The sequence below is a fragment of the Xiphias gladius genome, chromosome 1 (assembly GCF_016859285.1).
Source record: "Xiphias gladius isolate SHS-SW01 ecotype Sanya breed wild chromosome 1, ASM1685928v1, whole genome shotgun sequence".
In the NCBI taxonomy this organism is placed as follows: domain Eukaryota; kingdom Metazoa; phylum Chordata; class Actinopteri; order Istiophoriformes; family Xiphiidae; genus Xiphias; species Xiphias gladius.
Window position 1 is genome coordinate 19,633,798 of NC_053400.1, and position 22,773 is coordinate 19,656,570.

General features: G+C 40.3%; 2 protein-coding genes across 7 annotated transcripts in view; one reads left to right on the forward strand and one right to left on the reverse strand.

The window, feature by feature from the left end:
• Positions 1–1,068: 1,068 nt before the first annotated feature.
• On the reverse strand, positions 1,069–6,699 carry dkk3a (dickkopf WNT signaling pathway inhibitor 3a). Of its 2 annotated transcripts, XM_040137590.1 has the most exons (6): positions 6,267–6,688; positions 5,735–5,797; positions 4,506–4,598; positions 3,465–3,609; positions 3,225–3,381; positions 1,070–3,141 (listed from the first exon to the last, which is right to left on the reverse strand). In XM_040137590.1, exons 1-6 carry the CDS (start codon positions 6,462–6,464, stop codon positions 3,054–3,056), a joined length of 744 nt encoding a protein of 247 aa, XP_039993524.1. In that variant the 5' UTR covers positions 6,465–6,688; the 3' UTR covers positions 1,070–3,053. The 2 variants fall into 2 exon arrangements, with proteins under 2 accessions (XP_039993530.1, XP_039993524.1); XM_040137596.1 differs by lacking the exon at positions 4,506–4,598 and having other exon boundaries at positions 1,069–3,141; positions 6,267–6,699.
• Positions 6,700–8,373: 1,674 nt separating this feature from the next.
• Positions 8,374–22,773, forward strand: part of mical2a (microtubule associated monooxygenase, calponin and LIM domain containing 2a) — a 39,150-nt gene continuing 24,750 nt past the window's right edge. For 2 of the 5 annotated variants that reach the window (XM_040137554.1, XM_040137577.1), the window contains exons 1-3: positions 8,375–8,479; positions 8,653–9,027; positions 18,048–18,416. In XM_040137554.1, coding sequence (XP_039993488.1) covers positions 18,156–18,416 — 261 coding nt within the window. In that variant the 5' untranslated portion in view covers positions 8,375–8,479; positions 8,653–9,027; positions 18,048–18,155. Of the gene's footprint in view, positions 8,480–8,652; positions 9,028–18,047; positions 18,417–22,773 lie in introns of all 5 variants that reach the window. The other 3 variants (XM_040137563.1, XM_040137569.1, XM_040137548.1) reach the window with 2 other exon arrangements.

Genomic DNA, 22,773 nt, shown 5'->3' on the forward strand with positions numbered 1-22,773 from the left:
AAATTTATATGACAAATAATCCATGTTTTCAAGAATAGTTGTTTTGGTGTTTTAAAGAAAAACCTTTATTATTATTATTATTTTTTTTTTTTTTTTAAGACAAGAGTTGTACATTTTAGGAACAGACCGTAAACTTAACAGTTGTAGTAGCTGTAAGTTAACATCCAGCACAAGTGTATATACAGATATATTAACACAGACATCAGGTGTGGCTTGCATTAGTATCGGATATTGAAATTGTCAGTCACATTGCTGTACATGAAAGACACAGAGTACATACAAGCATGATGAGGTGTTAGGTTTTGTGAGGCGACTAACAGCGTGCTTTTAAAACATAATGTTTGGGACCACGGGAGTGTGCAACGTATGCTGGAGGGGCAGATGTGGGCAGCAGCCCTGTGACACATCGCTTTCACAGAAATTAAAACTAAGTTGTGCCCATGATGTGACTGAGCAGGACTTTGGGCTGATAAGTGATAGTTAAGGAATAGCAACTCATTTTTCTATGAAGTACTATTTCTAGTTTTGAATCAAAGAAAATTCAAACAAAAAAAGGAGCTGAAACTGCTCATGTCTTGAAGTATGTGGAAGAAAAAAAAAAACATTGAATGTCTAGAGCTTCAGGCAGAAATCTAGCAGCAAAGCTGTGGTCTTACAATTTAGTAATAGGGAAATATTTCACTAAGTTTAAGAATGTTTAATGTAACACTTATGGTTATACTTGAACTATAAATGTTAAATAGTTAAACCCTGCTATTTATAAATGCTGTTACAGGGTCTGTTAAATTTTCAAACAAGGGCCAGGTCTTATGATGGTGTATATAAACTACGGACGAATTTAAAGTTTAAATTCATTTTACATTGTACCCACTTTGTTGCTGTGTATCATTTTATTATTATTTCACTTCTCTTGACAGTTTCCTGTCTCCCCTGTTAGTTATCTCTTAATAGTACATAAAGTTTAGTCACTTCATGTAATTCAAATTATAGCAACACCTAACTTCCACCTGACAGATGAACTAATCAGCCAGGGTAATCGCAAACCTGTGTGTGTGTGTGTGTGTGAGAGTGTGTGTTTGCGTGCGTGCGTGCGCGGCTATAGCACCACTGTCAGGGGAGCTGTTCACATATTTAGAGGTGATTTGAAACTACATGAGACTCTTGTGCATAATGTCACGATTTATTGTTCATAGGAGGGCAATTTTAATCAAAAGGAAAAAAAAAAAAAATCCTCCCATCCCTTTAGAGCCCAGTTTTCAGTACTTAAATAGGTGAAACAGGATTTTACCCCGAGTTACCACTTTATTAAGTACAACTGTACAATCTAATGCATTTCAATACAGCTTTTGTTATTAAGCCTACATCAAGATGCTCTTAATGGTACTTTGGGGGATAGAATATTAGAAACTTCTCTCATTACACAGCAATCTCATCCAATACAAACAACATCACTGTAACACTGCATCAACAAAAACCGATTTCAACACCGACTGTAGAGCTATTAAATGGATTGCTTCAGATTGTAAAGATGTTTCCCTAGTAAACAGGTAACCAGTAAGATTCTTTCTAAAACTAAGAAATGCATTTTGTACAGCATCACTACAGTTTACACTTGGATCTCACCAGTAACATTTTCCCTGTTGGCGGAGCACACTTTTAACAAAACCTCTCTCTAAAGCCCATAACTGCTGTCCTATAACTTTGTTGTTAAGTTGTGAATATATCCTAACACTAACCTTTAACAAAGTGTTTTATGTACCTAAATGTGACTCTAAACTCTAAAAGCCATTTATAGCCAACAGTCAATCATCATATTAATCACTGACAAGTTACTGTTTTGGTTTGTGTATCCGATACAATCTGTTCTTGTTGACACACTTGTTGAATACGCACTGAACGGAGGTACTGGATGAAAGACAACAGTGGACTACTGAAAATAAAGTGATACAGTATTAAGTTCATATATAAAAGAAAAAATGCATGACATAGCAGATATATACACATACAAACAATATAGATAGAATAAATCACACCACTGCATGTTGGACAGTGTTCCTTGTTATGCATACGATAACATGTCATTAATGTTGAGGCTCAGGTCTTGGCAAAAACATACAGTACCTCTGGGAAGCAAAAAGCAACATGAAGGTGTTTCTTGACAGCGGGGCAGCTCTAGGTGGATCAAGCAGTAAGGTTTGACAACACATTTTCTCAAGAATAACAAAGGAAAGTGCGAGAGAAAAAAAAAAAAAGCTTAATTACCAACGAGCAGCCAGAATTGGGTTTACTCTCAAACAGTGAAGTCTTATCAGACATGTAAAGGGAGGGAAAGTAGCATCCTAGATGGCAATATGACCAACTGCTGTAGTCACTGGCAGCAGCTAAATGTTAACAGAATCCTTACGCAGATTTATGAGCAACTACACGTTCTGCTGACGCCTCTGGTAGTGTTGGCGTCCTGTAGATGAAGGTGTGATGTTTAGGGGGACTGATTCTTGGCAGCCCGACCGTAACATATTATTGGCTGCTTCTGTCGTACGGTTTTACTGGAGTTAGACTCTCGAACTTTGCGATTCAAAGTAAGTTTGTTCTATTTTGGTCTCGGTTCATTAGATTTGATGCAGTGCTGCTGCTCAACACAGAATGAGTCGATGACAACGTGATGCAGGTGACGTTACAAATTCAAACTGAGGTGAGTAGTCTCCATATATTCAGTGCTCTATGGTTACGTTTGTGGCTGGGATTAGCACTAGATAAGGATTCGAGCTATAATAAAATATAGAGATGCAGCAAATAGTCAAGAAACCAGCTTTGCAAATATAGTGTTTCCTGATTTTTGTTAGTGACTTTTATTTCTACATTTTCAGAAACCTCAGCACTCAATTACAGAAAATAAAATGAATATTCTTTCATCCATTCAATGCTGTATAGCTTTATCACTTTGGATCATGCTGGCAAACAGAAAGTGCTACGACTCTTGGCGGCAAAGCTCTAGTCATTGGAGACCCCAGTCGAGTTGATTCCAAGGCAACGTGAATCAAATCAAGCTGTGTCTAGATTATATAGTCTATCTCTGAGTATAGCGTATCAGTCAAGTCCTCTTCACTTGAGTCCTCTCCTTTAAGGCACATAGAGCCTCTCCTGTCAGAAAGCAGAGCACAGAACCTTTCACTCAACAAAAAAAACAAACAAACGATGTAAGACATTAAATGTACAGTTCTCACCCCAGATGCTGGCAGTGGAGATCTCCTGCACAGGGGCAATGTTTCCTGGGTCCGTCGTCCTGAATGTCCCAGGACAACAGCTCTATCAGGTGGTTGGAGGCACCAAAGCAGCGCTCACGCTCAATGGGCTTGGCCGAGCAGACAGCGAAGAGCAGGGCTGAACACACAAGGAAAACACACAGACATGTTTTCTGAGAGGATGGGTAGGCAGCATATAGTCTGCTGTGTGCTGTACTGTACCTTTATGGAAAGCACAGCAGAGGTCTGGGCTGCAGTCGGTCTGGTACTGACAGGTGCTGCCAGCCTCTCCTTTTGTTGCATTTTGACTGCACTGGCCCCATACACACAGCTGTTCACCACAGCACTCCTCGTCTTTAGTACAGGACTGAAAGGAAAGAAGAAAGTGTTTTTTCTCTTTTTCAGCAAACAGCCAACATTTCAGCAGACATCAAATTCTTTTAGTGACATTAAAATGAGAACACGACACGCACCTTCAGTTTAACGAGACTGAAACTCACCGGGGCATTAACGGCATCAATGATTCTCTAAGTGCGAAGCCTGCTGACGTTTTTTTTTGGGTCAAATATAAATGAGATCAGCGGGTCAACTGGTCTCTGATAGCAGTGAGAGAGGTTCCTGCATATCCCCTGTGAATTGTTGACGGGGGGATAAGGCACACTGATTATTTCCATGCAGAGTTTTCCTGTGCAGCGCTTTTGACAGGACACAGATCCTGTCCTCTGTGTATTTACTATCCCAGCACACTGTACCCTTCTTTGGCAGACTGCCAGTATCTTATCCCTTTGCATTACTTTTTACTCTGCTACTGCAAGACCAATTCATCCAGTGAAGACGCTACAGAATCAGAAGTAAAAACTGAGTCTTTGGTAAAACCAACGGCTGAGTCTCTACAGAGAAGACTCTCATTACTAATGTTCTTTTTTGTTCTTCATGTCCTGTGAGCAAGAAAAGAGGGAAAGGAAGAGCTCTTATTTAACCTTGAAACATGCTGTCCTTTCATGTGAAGCTGAGGGGACAGAGTGTTCACAAACAACACACTCCAATTACCTTTGCAGATACACTGCAATGCAGTTGAAGTGAAACCCTAGATGCTAGTGACTGTGTGTGTGTGTGTGTGTGTGTGTGTGTGTGTGTGTGTGTGTGTGTGTGTGTGCGTGCGTGTGTGTTTGAAAGAAGACAGACCTGGGAAACAGTGCATTTTAGAGAAAACTAACCAAAATAGTGACTTTGCCCATATTAAGGTTACTTAGGTTCACTTACAACATCGATTGCTTTACAAGGCAGACACTTGGAGTTGTGCATGACATAAAGGCAATACCTTCCCTTCCCACAGTCCTCATCAGTGGTGCAACCCTAAAGACAAGAGACAGGAAGGATTGCATCAGGGTGTCTCAACCTTTTTTAACTCCACGGTTGGGTCTCATAAATCTCAGGGCACCAGCAATCACAGAGCTTTCCGGTCATAATGTGAAATAAGAAAGGCATTGTTTACATTTTCAAAAACACGAGTGAGCCCCTGATGGTCTACTTATGCAATATATAGAAATTACTAAATAAGCTAAATGTTTTTTTAATATAAAATATGTCAAACAAATCTCAATATATCAGTCTTATAAATCTGTAGATCTGGACCAATCAGCATATCATGTGACCCTGTATGTGTTTCAAACCCCAAGGTAGAGAAACTCTGATATAATTCAGGTGGCAGTATTTTGTCCAGAGTCCAAAATGGAGAACTAAATGGACAAATTTTCTAGGTTGCAAAGGCTTCTTTACAGCTAATTAGGCAGGAAGAAAACCTGCAACGTATTTATGAAGAAAGAGACGCCTCCTCCAGTTTTATTTTTACCTCTTGTAACTGGGGCAGACTCTTGTCCCAGAGTTACCACGTAAACAATAATTGACCTCTCCTGTTATTCTATAATGTGTCTAACAGCACACCACTCCATAGGCTCTCCTCTGCCAATATACAAAGTGACAAAAAATATTCCCGAGTGAGAGAGTCAATATACCAAAGGTGACGATCCAGATGATTATTATTTTGACATGGTAGTTCAGCGAAATGTTTTATCTTTATCTTTAACACTATAAATCAAATAAATGAAGTCACCAGAAAGTTGCTTTTTCAATCGGGCTGTATTGTGAAAACCCTGTTTCTAAATTTGTGCTTTCACCAACACAGATAAGAATCTCTACTGTTAAAAGCTTTAATGGTGAAAGTGAATTCCAGTTACAGGAAGCAAAAGCACAAAGCACACACTATCACTTATTTATCGACCATTTTGTACCGAAAGCATTTTAAGAAATGCAATCGACAAATCACTTGCATAAATGCAAACTGCAGACATAATGTCAAGTCAGCAGCTACGATGCTGCTATAGGGTATTAACATTAACATCTGCTACCAATCCTGGGGACTTCATTGTTTACCTGTCAAAGGATCTAGACTGTAGTACTAGACTGTATAGACAGTACATGAATGAACTTACATGATCAATACTGTTTCCCTGGTCACTGGACTGGACAGTTGTGGTGGTAATGTTGTTGGTCTCCTGTGTGGAGGTGGGACATCTGTTAAATCTCAGTCACAAAGGGTAACAAACGCTATCTCAATTTTGTTTACTGTTTATAAGCCTACTTGGTCTTCTGAGCTGTGGACAGATTCATTATCAATCACTTTATTAGAAGCAGTTTTATCATGAGGAGCTGGAGGAAGGTTACTGGGATTAGGGCTGAGACTGACACTCTCGTTGTTACTCTAGAGGGATCGGAGAGATGATCAGAAAGAAGATTTCAGGTAAAGAGATGCATTGAGAGGTCACTCCCAAATTCCAGCTCATTCTACTGCTGCCTCTGCCACCAAGCTTTTTTTTTATTATATATATCTGCAGGGTTTTAAAAGATTCTCATAATACCATTCAATAACTTATATCAAAGGCTGTTTTCAACAAGGAGCAGTGAAATAATGCTATGTCATGTGAAAAAAAAAGCAAGACCGCAAAGGTGCAACTGGCTGCGTACTCGGTGAGACGCATCCTCGGGCTTTTGCTGCGGATCCGCTGGCAGTTGCTCCACTTCCACAAACGTGCGGTCCAGCTCCGTCTGTCGCTGGGCTGAATTATCCTCCAGGATGTGACTGACGCCCGAGTCCACTATCTCAGGGAGGATGCCGCTGCAGGCTGCCGTGAGAGCCAAAACTAGCAGGGCGAGCCGCATCATGCTGCTTCTTCTTCTTCTTCTTCTGCTGCTGCCGCTGCCGCTGCTGCTGCTGCTAAACTCCGAGGAGGGTGTGGCGGTGATGCTGACAAACACAAACAGCGTCACCGCAGCTGAGACGTCTCCGTCCCCTGCGGGGTCGTCCCCTCGCGCGTGTCAATTTCCCGCCTCAGCAGATTTACAGAAAAGTAACGAAAACAAACTTACATCAGTTCATTTCAACATGTTTCTACCGTTTTAAAATGACTCGCAAGGGTCATTTAAACTTTAAACTTTAATCAGGCACCTCAAACGTAGTTCCGGTCAAGTTTAACCACCGTGCTACAACAGTAGGTAGGTAGTAGGTAAAGAGCAGGTAACCATGGCAATAGTAGCTTACTTTTGCTTCATGCTAGTTAGCTGTTGAGTTAGTTAGCTACATGTCATTTTTAAGATAAACTTAACTAACCACGAGCCGACTGGCAGTAAAAAACAAACTTAAAATCGATGTTGACGCAGAGCACAAAGCCTTCAAATTTTTTTTTTTTTTTTTACCTTACGTGTCCAAGGTGAGACTCCAAAATTAAACTCAGACATGTCCAGTTGTAGCTAAAATTGGAAAGCAACCGACGCAACAGTGTCAACCAAGACAGTTTTACAAATTATTATGTCCACTTACACCAGCTAGGTCTACTAATTCACATCCAGGTCTCCCTGCTTGCACTGTGATGGATGAGTAGAGGTTTTGAAATCAAAAATTTGGTACCCACTAGTAAGTAACTGAGCAGTTTTCATTGGAACAACTTTGAGGTAAAGAAATAGTCCACATGAAAACCGTACAATCGTTAGTCAGCCTGGTCTGAAATGGAGGCACTGTTTCCAGAGAGGCGTTTTGGTGTTGAACTGTCATTTTCCAACACAAGGTTGGATCATCAGGTAGGGAACTACCCAGGGACCACAAAGCCCCAGGTTTAATCCATATCATTTTATCACTTAATGTGATAAATCGCAAAGTTGTTTGAAATTGGCAACACTGACGTGCAATGTCATTATGACGGGTCCTCAATCCTCCATCTTTTGGCCCTTTGTCTTGTAGAGTTGGGCCCTGTGTCAAAATCTGGTTTTAAAACCTTAACTGTTTTATTGTTACTTTATATTGTGTTTGTTTGTAGTAGAATTGTGTTTTGCTTTATTGCTTTATTATTTCAAATTGCTTTATTATTATTTTGTGTGTGTGTGTGTGTGTGTGTGTGTGTCACGTAATATGCACTCAGAAAACCTCGGCCGAGGTAGTATTATACCATGACAGGAGTTCAGTAAAGCTACATTCAATTGATTATTTAGTGTATAAAATGTTAGAAAATAGTGAAAAATGCCCATCATCAAGTCCAAGTGATCATATTGTGATTTCTGAATTTTTCTTAAAAATCAACTCAATTAATTATCAAAATTCTTGTCAATTAATTTTTCTGTCAATGAATTAATTGATTAATCAACTAATAATTTCGGCTCGTTTCTGGGTGTCTGGGGAGATAAGGAAACTGCCATCTACAGTGGGGGGTCAACGCAGGGGACCTCCGGGGCCCCTGGGACGTTAACATGGCCATAGCACCAGAAACAAAAACTGCACTCATCTTCCATTTCATTGTGGTAGAGGCAGGAAGGTGGAAAACCGATCTCAAAACTGGGACAAACTAAACCACAAGCTTTTACATGGCCACTCTCGGGTTAAGTGGGGAAATGCATTTCGTAATTCGGGTGAACTAATCCTTTACACCAGACTCGCTCGTGGGCTGCCTGTAGTTCTTTACCCTGGCCACGAGATGGGATCATTTGATTTTACAGTGAATATTTCCTGGCCGCGCATGTTTGCGGTGTGAGCTCAGTTGTTTCCGTCCATGTGCTGAGTGGACTGCAGCCTCTGCTGACACGTTGTGAAATGCACAATGTGTCGTCTAGCTGGGGACGTATGGTGCCAGGTGGTCTCATGCAAAGTCGGGAGTTACTCCTGAAAAGCCCGAGTTTTGTATCAGAAAGAGGTTTCCCCATATGGATATATGCTTTTAAATAGTGGCGTGTTTTTGATCTATCCCATAATAATAATAATCTTGACATGCTACTCTAGTCTTATGCCCATACATTTAAGCAGCGCTTTTCTGTTAATCATTAAGGTAATTTTTTTTTCCTTTTTTTCTTTTTCTTTTTTCTTTAGATCTGCAGTCCGACCCGGAATCCGCCCCACAGATCCGATCTGTTGCGCGGTTTGGTCATTTCTCCCTACGGGGCACACTCGCAGGGCCATCGGAAGAAGGCGGGTCGGTGGGTTAGGTGGTGAACTCTTGGTCTCTGGCATGAGAGAGAGAGAGAGAGAGAGTCTGGCTCCCCTGGATTAAACAGCAGTCACGGTATGCGCTCAGGGATGTGTCAGACTTCAGAGCACCGCCCTCAAACACTGGACGCAGCTGCACGGAGAAACCGCTGCCTGTCAGGCTGACCGAGGCTCGACACATTGCACACAACAGCTCGGGACCTCGTTTGACGGGAGACGCCGGAAGGCAGGAGACTTTGGATCGGGTCGAGATATGAGGTACATTCTTTTGTTTTTGTCTTTTCCTAATCGGGCGCCTGGTATGAGGCTGAGGCTCTTGACAGAAGTTTTTTTTTTTTTTTTGCCTGTTACCGATTGCAAAAGGAGAAGCCTGTGTTTCAGTAGCCAGCTGGACGGGATCAGACTTGACTATATATAAAGTTAAAGCACGGTGAATGAATATACGCTATAATCAAGTGCCCCACGGAAAGGTCACTACAGGAACTCAATATAAGTCACACTGACTACTACTTTTAGGGGCTATTTAGAAGTTGCCAGTGAGATCATGCTAATTTGCCCTGCTGACTTTTGGCTGAAAGCCAAGGGTCATCGCTTCTGGTGAGTGGAGTTTTACGAACACGTGCTAAATCTTTTATTGTGAAAGCCTTGATTGAACGTCGTCTGAGTTGAGCCAGACATCTTGGCTTGTCTCCACTGCCTGATAACAAGAACGTTATCTCGACTTGCGCAACCTGAATTTTTTTTTTGTTTTTGTTTATGCTGAGGTATATTTCATGAATGACTCTTGAGCATTAGTCATAAATCGGTGTTGCTGCCTTTCAAACGTGCCTTAAAGGAAATCTACTCAAAACTGGAATGACACCTTCTCTGTAAGTTCAAAGGCAGTAAATAAGAGGTTAAACAGGTAAAGCTAGGTTACAAACATCCCTCACATAGGGTTTTTTTTGTTGTTGTTTGTTTTAAATTCCACCATTAGTTTCTCACCACTAAACTCCACCTGCTCAGCAGCTTCTTGACAGCAAATATCACTTGGCCTGTCTTTGGGGTCGGAGCAACACAAACTGCATTATAAAGGTGTGGTGCTGACAGGCTGTGCTGTCAGGTTACTGAAAAAAGCTCAGTGAACGACAGAAACTGGCTTAACTTTTTCTGGTGTGACTATAGGGTAATGTTGCTACTGCTACTGATGAAATACACAGCTGAACCTTTGATAAACCCCGGATTCCTCTTGAAGCAGGAAAAAACCGTCAGACTCAAAGAATCTGGTCCAGCGAGGGGAAAAAAGGAGTCATAATGAAAATATTTAATGAAAAATATACAAGCCATTTTTAAACTCTTCGGTGGGTCTAATCTGTTTCTTCCTCTTCCACGTTTCAACATACTGCACGGGCATTCAGTCTGGTATGATTCATTTGTCTTGCAAGAGGATGCATGAGCAATTAGCAGCATTTTTAAGGAGGGTCAAAAGAGTCATACAAGCAGTGGTAGTTGTCCTTCCCACTGCAGTCATTTCCTGTGTATTTTCAACTTTTGAAAATACAGCATACCCCTCTCCATTCAAACGGTAAGATTCAAACTTTATTACTAAGTAACTCTGCCATTGAATGTGCTAACATCTAAACAGTGTTCATGCATATCGTATCTGGTTTCTGTCCCATACACTGATGGTGCATGTGATTTATACTCATAGAGTTAAACAACATCTTTGTGCCTAAACATTCAACTGCAACCACAATATTCTCCTCTTGCTGGAATTTCCCTCCCCAATAAGCCTTTTTTGAGTCATTCACATGCTGTGATATAAGATATATGGAAAGACAAAGTAATCAGTGTGTTGCTCAATAAGATAAGCAGTCTTTTGGTGAATACTTCATCAAACAGACTCTTGTGTTTTGCCAAATAGCTGCAAGGCTTATTTTCTGAGCATAGTCAGTGATTACAGGTTTAACTCTTTAATTCATGATCTTCTTTCAACACGTAAAGATACTTTAGAGCCGAGCGAAGATTCAAACATTAGGAGATAACAAATTTGTATGTAAAATATTTATGCACAAATATAACAGTTATGTTTCCCTTCACTGTGTTTAATACTAACAAATGTGAAACAATTCTTAACATGTTTGTTTTAGAAACAATAAATGCTGTAGTTAAAAAGATACATAGATCCAACAATCAAATGAATAATTAATGAATAAATGTCCTAGTGAATGATTTAGTGTATCGGCTAATAAATCAAAGTACTAAAGATATGTGAAGATGTCATGCTGTGGATGAGAACAAAGTAAATGTGTTTCATGCAGCCCGACATACTGACTGTGAGTGGAAGTTTGTGCTCATTATTGCCACGGAGGCGTTGTGAACTTTCTCCTTCCTCCCTGCTATATGTTTCCTTCCTTGTTCCACAGCATAAAAATGGACAAGTGCCCAGGCATCACCCACACAAATGAAATAGGAACTCTCAGAGATAGATGAGACATGTCTCTCGCTGTAGTCTGCTAGTCCATAAAACGAACAAAAGGTTTGCTGCTGTATCAAAAAAAACAAAAAAACAAAACAAACAGACAGACAAAAAACCACACACAATATAGCCACCAGTAGCCAGTCAGTGCCACAGTTAAAAGTTCCTGTATCACTGGTAAGAAACCTACTCTGGGACATGATATTTTGTGGTACTGCAGAAAACGTTGCTGCTTTCTTTGAAGGTGGTGCTACATTGCAACATATAAACCAACAGCATAGCTAAAGATAGAGCCACTGAAGAAGGTACAGGGAGGCTTTAGTGAATGAACCCCAGGATATCATTAAGGGGTTGCCTCTGGCAGAGACAGGGGCACACTGAAATGGGTTTTAAACATATCTTAGTCAAGCTTTAAAGTCACAGAGGTGGAATTTTACAGAGGCAGCTCTTCTCCAGCAGCTTTGATCTGGACAGGAAATCACACACTCCGCAGGAAGACTTTGGATGGGAGCCGTCTGAGGGAGCTTAATCACTTTTTTGCAGCACTCAGAGCTTTTCAAAATGTAAAATAAGTCATCTTACCTCTTTCTCAGTGCATCACCATGAATCAGTTTAATTGTCAAAACACTCCTGGTATTGCAGCAAATTTGATGTAATTTTTAATAGTTTCATGAGAAGCGTTAGCCTGTGTTGCTACCAGGCCCTGCTACAGTTTAATACAGGTGAACCCAGAAATTTTGACTGTTACTGAGTTGAACTTTGTCATTTTTGTTTTCATCTGACGCAGTCTTGTTTACAGGGTCTGTAGCCCTGTTGATATCTTTTCAGGTCATGCAACGTGACACTTGTCTATTCCGAGCCTGGCTTTTGTGAGCCTGACTGATTGTTGGCTTACAGAATCTGCTATTCCTGCCACACACTAATACTGCCATCTAAACCTTCATTGTGCTCCCCTGTTATATGGATGAATTAAAGATGCCATCTGATCTTTGACCCACAGTGTTAGTAAATTTGCAGTGTGTCTATACCTTATGGTTTATATTTACTACATTTTTTTTTTTTTTTTTTTTTTTTAAATGTGTAAGAGGGTTTGCATTTACTGATTTGTGATGTTCTGGTTGCTATGTAAATCAGTCTTCAGTAGCCTAATTTATTGCAACACATGAGAACATGTCGTTAGAGCCAGAATAATTGTTCAAGTGAATTGTTTGTGGCAGTAGCTGGGCAGGCGTCAGTCTGTGCTCAGTGTGTCCAGATAAATTATTATCCAGAGGAGACATGTGGTGAACACACCTCGCGGGCCAGACGGACCTACAGACAGCACCCCCGAAGCTTCACAAGCCTGCTCGCATTTGTGTAAATTAACAGTTTTCTCCTGACGTTGACTGACATTTACTGTGTTCTGCCAGTGTTTCTACCTTGTTCCTGACAGATCATCTTTTGTTTTGGCACTGCTGCCCGAACACGCAGCCAGAATTCAAAGAGTTGAGATAATACTGTGGAGCTCTGGGGCCTGGTGAAGGGCAGAGCTGGCAGGCTGAAGTCCACATGAGTGCACTGTTTTCTGAGGCATGCTGCCTGCTTATCAGGCCTACAGAGGGTTCCTTCCTGGTTTTCTTGAGTCCAGTCTGTAATTACTGTTACTGGCGGGGTATTCTGCAGTATGTGCATTTCCCAGCACTCCCAATGTTTTCCTTGTGTTGTCAGCGTCCCATTGTATTCTGATAGCCTGAAGCTATGTGCTCTGCAGAAACAAATGAAGACGTTGCGTCACTTGTTTGACACTCAGTTCAGTGTCTTTACAGTTTCGTCAGCGTCAGAGTTATACTGAATGTTTTAAATATGATTTTCGCCAACTATTTTGATAATTGATTATTTGTTTTAAGTCACCCTTCAAGCAAAAATCCCCCAGATTCCCTAGTTCCAGCTTCTCAAATGTAAAAAGGAGTATCTCTGGGTTTTGGACTGTTGGTCGGACAAAACAAGACATTTAAAGATGTCACAATGGGCTTTAGAAAATTGTGATTGTGTGAAATTGTATCATGTATATTAATAATTTTTCATTTTATAGACCAAAAAATGATCATTAGATTGATTGATAATAAAAATAATTGTTAGTTGCATCCCAAATAACAATATTCTATAGTTATTTATAGTTATTTCTATAGTTAAACCAACAGTGAAGCGATCGTACTAACAAGTATTGCCTGTGTAGCCAAAGCTTGATATAGCTTATTTGTCTGTGCCATGGACCTCGATTCTGTTTTGAAAAAGTTTTTTAAAACATAAATGATCTGCATGTTACTCTGGCTGGCATGTTCCATCATTAAAATAAACATGGACACTGTAGTTCAGTTTAAGTCAAGCTCTGAAACACTATATACGTATATGGCTATATATTTGTGACTTGTTTTTAAGAAAGAAAGAAAACAAAACCATTTTATGTAATAAGAAAATTGCATGTTTTTTACTGGAAGGTGGAAGGATATGTGCATGTATAAAAGTGTGCAAGTACATGTTTCTTTTGCCATCCAGGTGTTACAGGTACATTTTTCACATTCCTAACATTCCCCTATTATGGTACTGGAAAGTGATAGCTTGCTATGTCTCTCAGATACACAGCAGTGCTTTTCTTTATATACAGTACACTACGTCCTATGGATCTGTATTACACAAACACAGTTTAGACACTTTTCTCTTTGGACAATATGTCACAGTACAATAAAGTGATTGCATGAATAGTGGTAAAATGATACATACATTGTCAGCAGTTAAAAGTGCTTTATTGTTAAATAAAACTAACAAACCACAGATATCACTGTATAAATTCTTCACTATTTACAAAGGAATTAATCACTGACCTTGACTGTCTCAATTACCCGCAGTTGTTTCAACTCAGCCAGATCATTTTCTAAACAGACAAAACACTTAAAAACCTGCATGCTATTAAACTCTCTGATCTTGGTTCAGTTGTGATATAAGGCTCGTGTGTGTGTGTGTGTGTGTGTGTGTGTCTCTGTGTCTGTGGGTATTCTTTCCGCTTCGTCTGTCATTAGCTGTATTTTTACAGCCGCTCTGTGGGTTCGATCTGTCTGCCCACAAGTGACTTTCCATTCTGTCAGACTGAGATGGTGAAGTCATAGGATTCTGTCTGGGACAATGTACTTTGAGTGTTAAGCATTGACTTGGCTAGGAAGACAGTAAATGGTACCTTTTCATTAGTCCTCAAAGACTCATTCAACAGATGGTTCCAATAATTGTGCATTTCTGTTTTGTTTTTTTTTCCCGCTTGGACTGAAATGTGAAAGCATTAGTGTAGTCAACATGTCTTTATTTGAACTTTCCACCAAAGGCACGAGAGAATATTGAACACTGGGCAAAGTTTATAAGAAAATGATATCAACATAAAATTATTTTTAGGAGATCTTGTGAAAATATAGGCAGTTAACAAAATGGAAGTTTACCTTTTAGTGGTGATTCTTTTTTGGCAAGATATTTACATTTCTTTGTCTCAAAGAAACTATGATGCAGTTGAGAAACTCAACTGCATCATAAATCATGCCTGTCTCAGTCAACATTCATCAACTATTGATAATCAGAGTAAATTCCCCCAAAAAACTATAAAGATGGTCCTGTGACTAGTTGGCTGGTGGAGCATGCTGATGGAGCAGTTCAGAGCTGTTCCAGCCACGTGGCAAAGGAATGTCAGCTCACTGAGTTTGAGCCTGAATATTTGCTGTGAAAGGCCTTAGGGGTCCATAGTATCTTCCCACAGGACAGGATCTTTTTGAAGCTACCAAGGTGTATAAAGCTGGCTGAGGGACACATAAGTGCCCAGTATTTCTATGGGCTGGTCAGTGTTCTTTTCTCTGCCTGAATCTTCCTCTGAAATGTAAAACAACAAGAGCATAGAAACAGGATGCAAACGCACAGCCAAACAGGATCTTGTAAAATTTAAAAAGCTAATTTTAGCTTGGTGACAAATGCTGTTGCTGTGGGAACAACATTCAAAATCTCAACACATTCAAATCACAAACATGTTGTGATGCAACACTGATTGGCCATTGAATGTAGTGAGTAACTTTTGCATATACTGGTGTATTTGTCCCTGGCTAAAGCCCCGTATGAACAGTTTCATGCCACAGTCACGTTGCCACCTGAGGCCCTGAGGCAGGGTGTGACAGTAATAGTGAATTACTGTGGGGGACTGTTTGAGTCCCGTGCTGCAAGCCTGACCTCTTCTCTAACCCTGCCTGTCCTGCACCATGGGACATTAAAATATCAAAGGCAAACTTCTCCCAAAACTCACGGAAGATGTGGTCTCCGCCCAAGTGAGCACACTAATGGTTAATGCAGAAAATTTCCACAGTTTGCTTTGATGTCGAGTTCTGGCACAGATTTTCTGGCATGATTTCCAAAATGCTTGATGGTTGATTGGAGGAAAGAGAAGAAACTATATTGTATTTAGTTATGGCAGTTCAGCTCTACTCTGACCCAAGCGTGTGGTTTAGTAACAGTGTCTTTCACACAGGCACATATGTGAGCATACTGAGTGCACATACCTGAGTAGAAGGTGGACTATTAAGCATGCATTCCCATTCACATCCAATCAATCTGTGTTAGTCTGGGTGTCCAACAAAAGGTGAACCACTTTTCACCCACCTTGAAGACAGTATATACAGTAGAAATGTTATTTATATAGAATTGCAACATGTGGCATTGTCAGAAAGTAAATTCAACTGTTTGTTAGTGAAGACTCAACAGTAGTATCTGTATGTATGTACGTATGCCGTATAGCGACTGTAGCAAATGCAGTATGTATATTGTTGATTTCCTGGAGCCATTACATCAGCCATCATCGCCATTAAGGTTTCCACTTATATATGGAGACCTTCATGTTCAAAAAAAATATTGTCTACAGTTCAAGACTCTACAAAAATATACAACTGTATCCTCCGGCCAAAAATGGTGCAGTTTTAGTAAGTCCAAATATTTTTTAACAATGCAGTGTAATTTTGTTTATTTATTCGTGATGTACAGCTCTGGAAAAAATTAAGAGACCACTGCAAAATTATCACTTTCTCTGATTTTACTATTTATAGGTATGTGTTTGAGTAAAATTAACATTTTTGTTTTATTCTATTAACTACTGACAACATTTCTCCCAAATTTATTTGCAGAAAATGACAAATGGTCAAAATAACATCTGGTGGTCCTTCATCCACACCTTGATTGACCTAGCTGTGTGGCATGGAGCATTGCCCTGCTGGAAAAACTAATCCTCAGAGTTGGGGAATATTGTCAGAGCAGAAGGAAGCAAGTTTTCTTCCAGGATAACCTTGTACGTGGCTTGAGTCATGCGTCCTTCGCAAAGACGCATCTGCCTGATTCCAGTCTTGCTGAAGCACCCCCAGATCATAACCGGTCCTCCACCAAATTTCACAGTGGGTGCGAGACACTGTGGCTTGCAGGCCTCTCCAGGTCTCCATCTCACCATCAGACGGCCAGGTGTTTGGCAAAGCTGAAAATTGGACTCATCAGAGAAGATGACCTTACTCCAGTCTTCTATGGTCCAATGGTCTTTTGAAAACCTCAGCTTGAATCTTCTCTGCTTCTCATTGATGAAGGGCTTTTTTTCTAGCTTTACATGATTTGAGCCCTGCCCCTAGGAGCCTGTTTCGAACCGTCTCGCCGTGCAGGTCAACCCAGCTGCCATTTGCCATTCTTTTTGTGAGTCATTTGATGTCATCCTACGATTGCAGAGTGACATTCGAATGAGTCGGCGTCTATCCCGGTCAGTTGAGAGTTGTTTTTGCCCTCTGCCAGTCCGTAGCTTTGTTGTCCCCAATGTCTGCTGCTTGACCTTGTTCTTATGAACCGCCGTCTTAGAAATTTTAATGATGAAAGCAACCTGATGCTCACTGTATCCCTCTGTCAGTAAAGCCAGAATTGAACCCTTCTTTTCCTCACTCAAAACTTTTCTTTTTAACTTTTCTTTTGGCATGGTCAATAGTTATTTTTTGATTCCAATCACTTTTGAGGTACTACTGCTGTTTTGCCATCCAGCTGGTCCTATTGCAAGAGGAAAGTGATGACCACAGCAGTGGTTTTTATTTTTTTCCTCTTTAAATAAGATTTGGTTCAGGTGATCACCTAATCAGTACCTCAGTGAGTAGAATGAGGTTTGCTTGTGTTGGAATTCAAAAGACACTGGAATGGAATGGCTGTCATACATGTATGCTGATGTACATGAGATGCTGATTTCAGAAAAATTTCTCGTGGTCTCTTAATTTTTTCCAGAGCTGTATATCTCATGTTGAAGTCTGAACTCTTATGCTCTCTTTAAAGCTATCACTGAACCTTGAGGCTGTTGAAAAGTTTGGCTGAAACAATAAGTAGTATTAAGAACCACAAACAGCCCTTTTTTATAGGCCGACATGGTTATGCCTCATGAAACACAAGTAGCAAGTATACTCAGAAGCTTTCTGACAATGACAGACTGGCACATTTTATTCTCACATCCTTGTCTGTACTTGAAATGTTATCTCGTAAATCTGGGTGTAAGCTCACTGTGTTTCAAAATGCTACTTAAATAGTGAGTCTTAGTGAGCAGTGGTACTGTAAGCCCTCTTGATAGACCTGAGTCAAAGAGCAGATAAACTACAGCTGTGTTGTCAACTTAATTTCAGTTACTTTAATGTAAAGAAGCAGGACCAATTTTATCAGGCTAATAATAGAAAATGTAAAAACATCTGTCGCAATCTGTGTGGGATCCTTTGTCATGTGATGACATCAGATGTTATGTGCCTTGCCTCCTCAGATTGGGCATGATGATGCGGGCCAAGCTGAGGGTGTAGCCACATCTGGCAGAGAGCGCTGAAGTAAGCAGGAGCCTCAGCACACCAAACCATCTACTGCAGCAGGGAAGATGGGAGAGACAGAGGAGGAGAGGGATAATGTGGGGAAGCTGTTTGAGAACTTCGTCCAGGCCTCTACCTGTAAAGGAACCCTTCAAGCCTTCAACGTCCTCTGCAGACAGCTTGACCTCAATCCTACAGACAACAGCAACTTCTACAGCAGTCTGAAGGCAAAGGTCACCTCCTGGAAGGCCAAAGCACTATGGAGTAAGCTAGACAAGAGGATATGCCATAAGGAGTACAAGAAAGGCCAAGCCTGCGTGGGCAGCAATGTAAGTTTAAGGATATCTTTGTACAGCTGTAGTTTATACCACAAAAAGTTTACCAGTCATAGGCACATAGAGATGTTGATGATGGATTTACAAAGGATAGAGAGAAAGATATATCTAAACAGAAGCACCTTATTAAATGATTTTACATATTTTGCCCAGTAAATACATGTTATCTATTCATGGGGCAATATTTATTTAGTTTATTTATGTTATGCAAATTTTTATTATTGCTGGCCATCCTCCAAAGTATGCCATATTTTTTTAAAATTTACAGAGCATTATTTTCTTCTTCTTCTATTTATATTCACATAGACTTAATGTGCACTGTTTTTTCAATGACTTGTTATTTTTGTGCGGTCATGCAGCTATTTTAAAACGTCTGCTTGTTGGTGGATTCAAGAATCCTCCACTGTCCCAGACTTTGGAGTTGACTGCTTAACAGCGGCTCTTTTAATAGAAGAAACAAAAACATCGTGCTTTTAAGTTTCCTTATTTGCTTCAGAGTATACTTTAGCTTAGAAATGCAATACTTTTCTTTGAGTTTGCCAGCGACAATAGGATAGTTTTCCAAACAGTTATAACTGCAGTAACATCACAATAACCAACTTTTTTCAAAAAAAAGGATGAAACTGACAAAATGTGAACTGCAATGGGTTATCTATTGCAAGCATGTCGCTCCAAGTTAACTTTCATTATGTTCTAAAAACTAAAAATGTGTTCATAGCTATAACATGTATAGCCTTTAAAGCCTATAATCGAAGATATGTGTGTAAAAAAAGATCTAAAAAAATATTAGGGTTTGTTCATACATCATAACAAATGACATTTTATGATTTAGGAAGTGCCTGTTGTGACTTTACCTCATGTGGTTCTTGTTTTTTTTTTAAACAATCTGCACTTTGTTCCTTCTCAGGACCGTTAAAGTACAATACAAAGTACCATAGCTAAGGCAATATCATGGTCATCACTTTAACCTCTACCTGCTAAGACACTCACTCTGTCACTGCAACAGCTCCGAACAGACAGGACAGGAAATTAAAGAGATATATACAATACTTTGCACTGTTTCAGTCCTTCTCAGACAGGTGCTGTGTGACAAAACTGTGCAGACAGAAATGCAATAATAATACTTTATAATACATCATTCCTAGACAAATGTGTCACCGAACCATCAAAATCAAATGAGACATGAAACAGAATTACATAAGACGCACACAGAAAGAGCAACGTGACAGCTGTGCACTGCTTCATCCTTCAACCGTGCAATCAAACAACACCAAAAAAATCAATCACCTTCAGAGAGTAAATTACACATATAAGAAAAGAGCTATTCAAGAGCTATGCTTGCAGTTGGAACAAAGCAGTGATATTAGGGTATGTGTGGTGGGGTCGGGGATGATGAGGAAAAGTAGGAAAACCCGGAGGAGTGTGATTATCCTTGAGCTATCAACTACCTTGAGCTTGAGAGAGTGTTTTATTGCACAGAGGAAACAGACAGCATCACTCAGCAACTATGATTATTTGGCCCCAGTTATACTGAGGGCGTGCTCTGCTCTTTATAGGCTCATCCTAAAAGGTTGGAGCCAGGCTCACATTGTTAGTAAAGTGTGTTTTAAATGCTTCAGTGTGAGCTCAGTTTTACAGGTTCTGTCTGATTTAAGCCAACACCAAAATAGGTAAGAAGAAAGAAGGTATATGTATTGAAGGAAGTGTGAGTCTTAAACGTCTGTTTTAGGTTTATTTGACGATCTGCAGGGTTGCGTTTTAAAATAAAAAGTGGTACTCTCTATCAAAGACATAAGCAATGGATTGTGTGCTGTATTGAAACACTAACATAATGTGAATTTATGGTACTGTGGGTTTCTTCTGAAAGCCAGAGATTTAAAGAGTTTCTCACACATGTACAGTATGAGTGCCGTATGAAGCCTGTTTTAATCACTCACAGGACAGACAATCTGCTTTTACTTTACTCATTTCTCCTCTCCCTGGGAGAACCACAAGGTTGCGACTCATGTTTTTATGGCAGCTCAGCTCGTTAACAGTGACAGATGTGACGTCACTCAGCACCTCGTCTTAATATTTCTGTTGTAGCAGCAATCTTTTAAAGGATGTGACTTCATCGACGTTTTATGGCCTGTAACGATCGGCAGCAGTGAGACTGACGCTTAATCACCGTGCTTTTCTTTCTCATAAAGTTATACTGTGCCCAAAAAATTACAGTCTGATCTCTATTTAAATCCATGATATGATGTTGTGAGTCATCCTCAGCACGCCTCATCAGAGCTGTGTGACACAGTGCAATTTTAATCCTGAGATTTAAACACCTTTTTCATTCAACAAGTGCTCCAGATTTTGTATACTCTCCACAGATGACAACCTTCAGTAAGAAACTGTTAGACCAACAGTTTTCATAATTGATTAATCATTTAAATCATGTTCAATATTTCTGAATAGTTGCTGCTTTTCTGTGTAAAATATGATATGAACTAAATATATTTTGACCATTGGTCGAACACAGCAAGCAACGTGATGACGTCACATGGGCTGCCGGCAACTGTGATGAACCTTTTTTAAATATATTCTGACATTTCATAGAAGAGATGATTGAGTAATTGACAAAGTAATCAGCAGATTAATTCATACTAAAATAATCATTAGTTGAAGTTTTAGCTTCCTAACATTTAACTCAAGATGCTGTGATAGTAAAGAGCTCCTTCTATTTGCCTCACTAACCACTGAGATGAAAAGATAAATTTGACTAACCGACAGGGTTCATTCATTAGGCGGGGGACAGATGTGACCAGGGCGATGTTGAGCTGGTGTGAGAAAGAGGTCACAGGTGGGAAGCTGAAAGGAAGTGCGTGTGTCCTGACTCAGCAGATGTGGAGCAAGCCCTCAGGAAAAGCTTCATATCTGGAAAAATATATCGGTGAATGGAAAAGTACTAAGACAAACAACCCACCTCTGCTAATGGCTGATAGACAGATCAAAACAGTTATGTGAGTTTAGATAAAAAATATGCACATTGTGAACATACTTCTGAATAAACTGAGTTAGTGCTGTGCACATGAATTATGACATTTACGACATCTCTCTGTCTCTGTTTCTGGCTGTGTAAATAGCCAGTGCACTTACTCACCCTTTGTTGAGAGAAAAAAAAACCTTGACAGCGCTTCCACCACCTGTGTGTGCTTCACTCCTGAGAATACCTCATCCTTATAACCTCAGGCAACATATGATGAAACGCTGTCCTCATCACCCGCATGCCCTGCGAAAAACCCACCTGGAGCTTAACCACACGCTCAGGGAGGGAGAATATTGAATGACAAATCATCTTGTTTTTAGTGCAGGAGCAGAGAGCCGTTTAGGGTATGATGTGGGATTTTGGTAAGCTGACACAGGGCCGTCTGTAAACAGCACCCAGTCTGAGTGTCTCTCAGAACTTAAGTGATTGGAACCACCTCAACCCTTTGGTGTTTTCCTGTTGATGGACACACAGGATGGCAGGAAGTGAGTCCCCCTGTTCAGATATGTGGCAAAAACCCTTGACTGCATACTGTAGGGATTCAGAAGTCGGACAAAGTGCTAACTCTTTGTGCTGTTGGATAAAAGGAAGGACAAGAAATCTTAAGGTCTTAATGGAAAAGGGAAAGAAAAGGTATTTTCAGCGCTAAATTAGTGATCCTATCAAGACAGGAGGCTGTCCACCTTGCTGAGCACAGCAGGGGTGAACTTCAGAAGTAGTCTGGTCCTGGATTAAATGTCAAAAGAATCCAGACACACACACACACACCTCTCCTCTACACAAATCTCTATAATGTCTCTTGGTGTGTTTAGAAGGAAAGAAAATAGAGTTTGCCAGCACACATGCGTCTGTTCTTTCATCTATCATTCAAGATGATGATGTCATGTTTGAACTACACATTCTCAGACAGACGCTGTAACCTTATGACTTCATGCATTTTTGGGTGACGCCAATGCATGAATCACACTTCTGATATGTAAAGGTTGTACTAACGGTTTAAGTTGGCCTTCTGGGCCATTTTCTGATAAATGTGCTTTTTTCGGCCTCGCTCCCCCGTGTTTAATGTTATTACTAACAATCCTTATACACAAGGTGGTCTAGAGAAGCCATCTCAAGACTGGAATGATCTTTGGAGTAGGTATCTATCCTGCTAAAGTGTTCTTGGGTGAGACACTCAGCCTCTAAATGCTCCATGGGTGCAGTAAAGTGCTGCTCCCTCTCACAATCTACGTATACGTTATATTACTCCCTGGTATTTTAATAAACGAGTGGCATGTGAACCATTTTTCAGCTCAGACTCTTCTACAGGAAAAGTCTCAGCCTTCTGGTATT

Coding starts and splice junctions, on each gene's coding strand:
- dkk3a (XM_040137590.1), bottom strand. CDS start 6,464: ATGATGCGGCTCGCCCTGCTAGTTTTGGCTCTCACGGCAGCCTGCAGC. Junction 5,798..6,266: donor CCGAGGATGCGTCTCACCGA/GTACGCAGCCAG, acceptor ACCTCCACACAG/GAGACCAACAACATTACCAC. Junction 4,599..5,734: donor AGGGAAACAGTATTGATCAT/GTAAGTTCATTC, acceptor TCTTGTCTTTAG/GGTTGCACCACTGATGAGGA.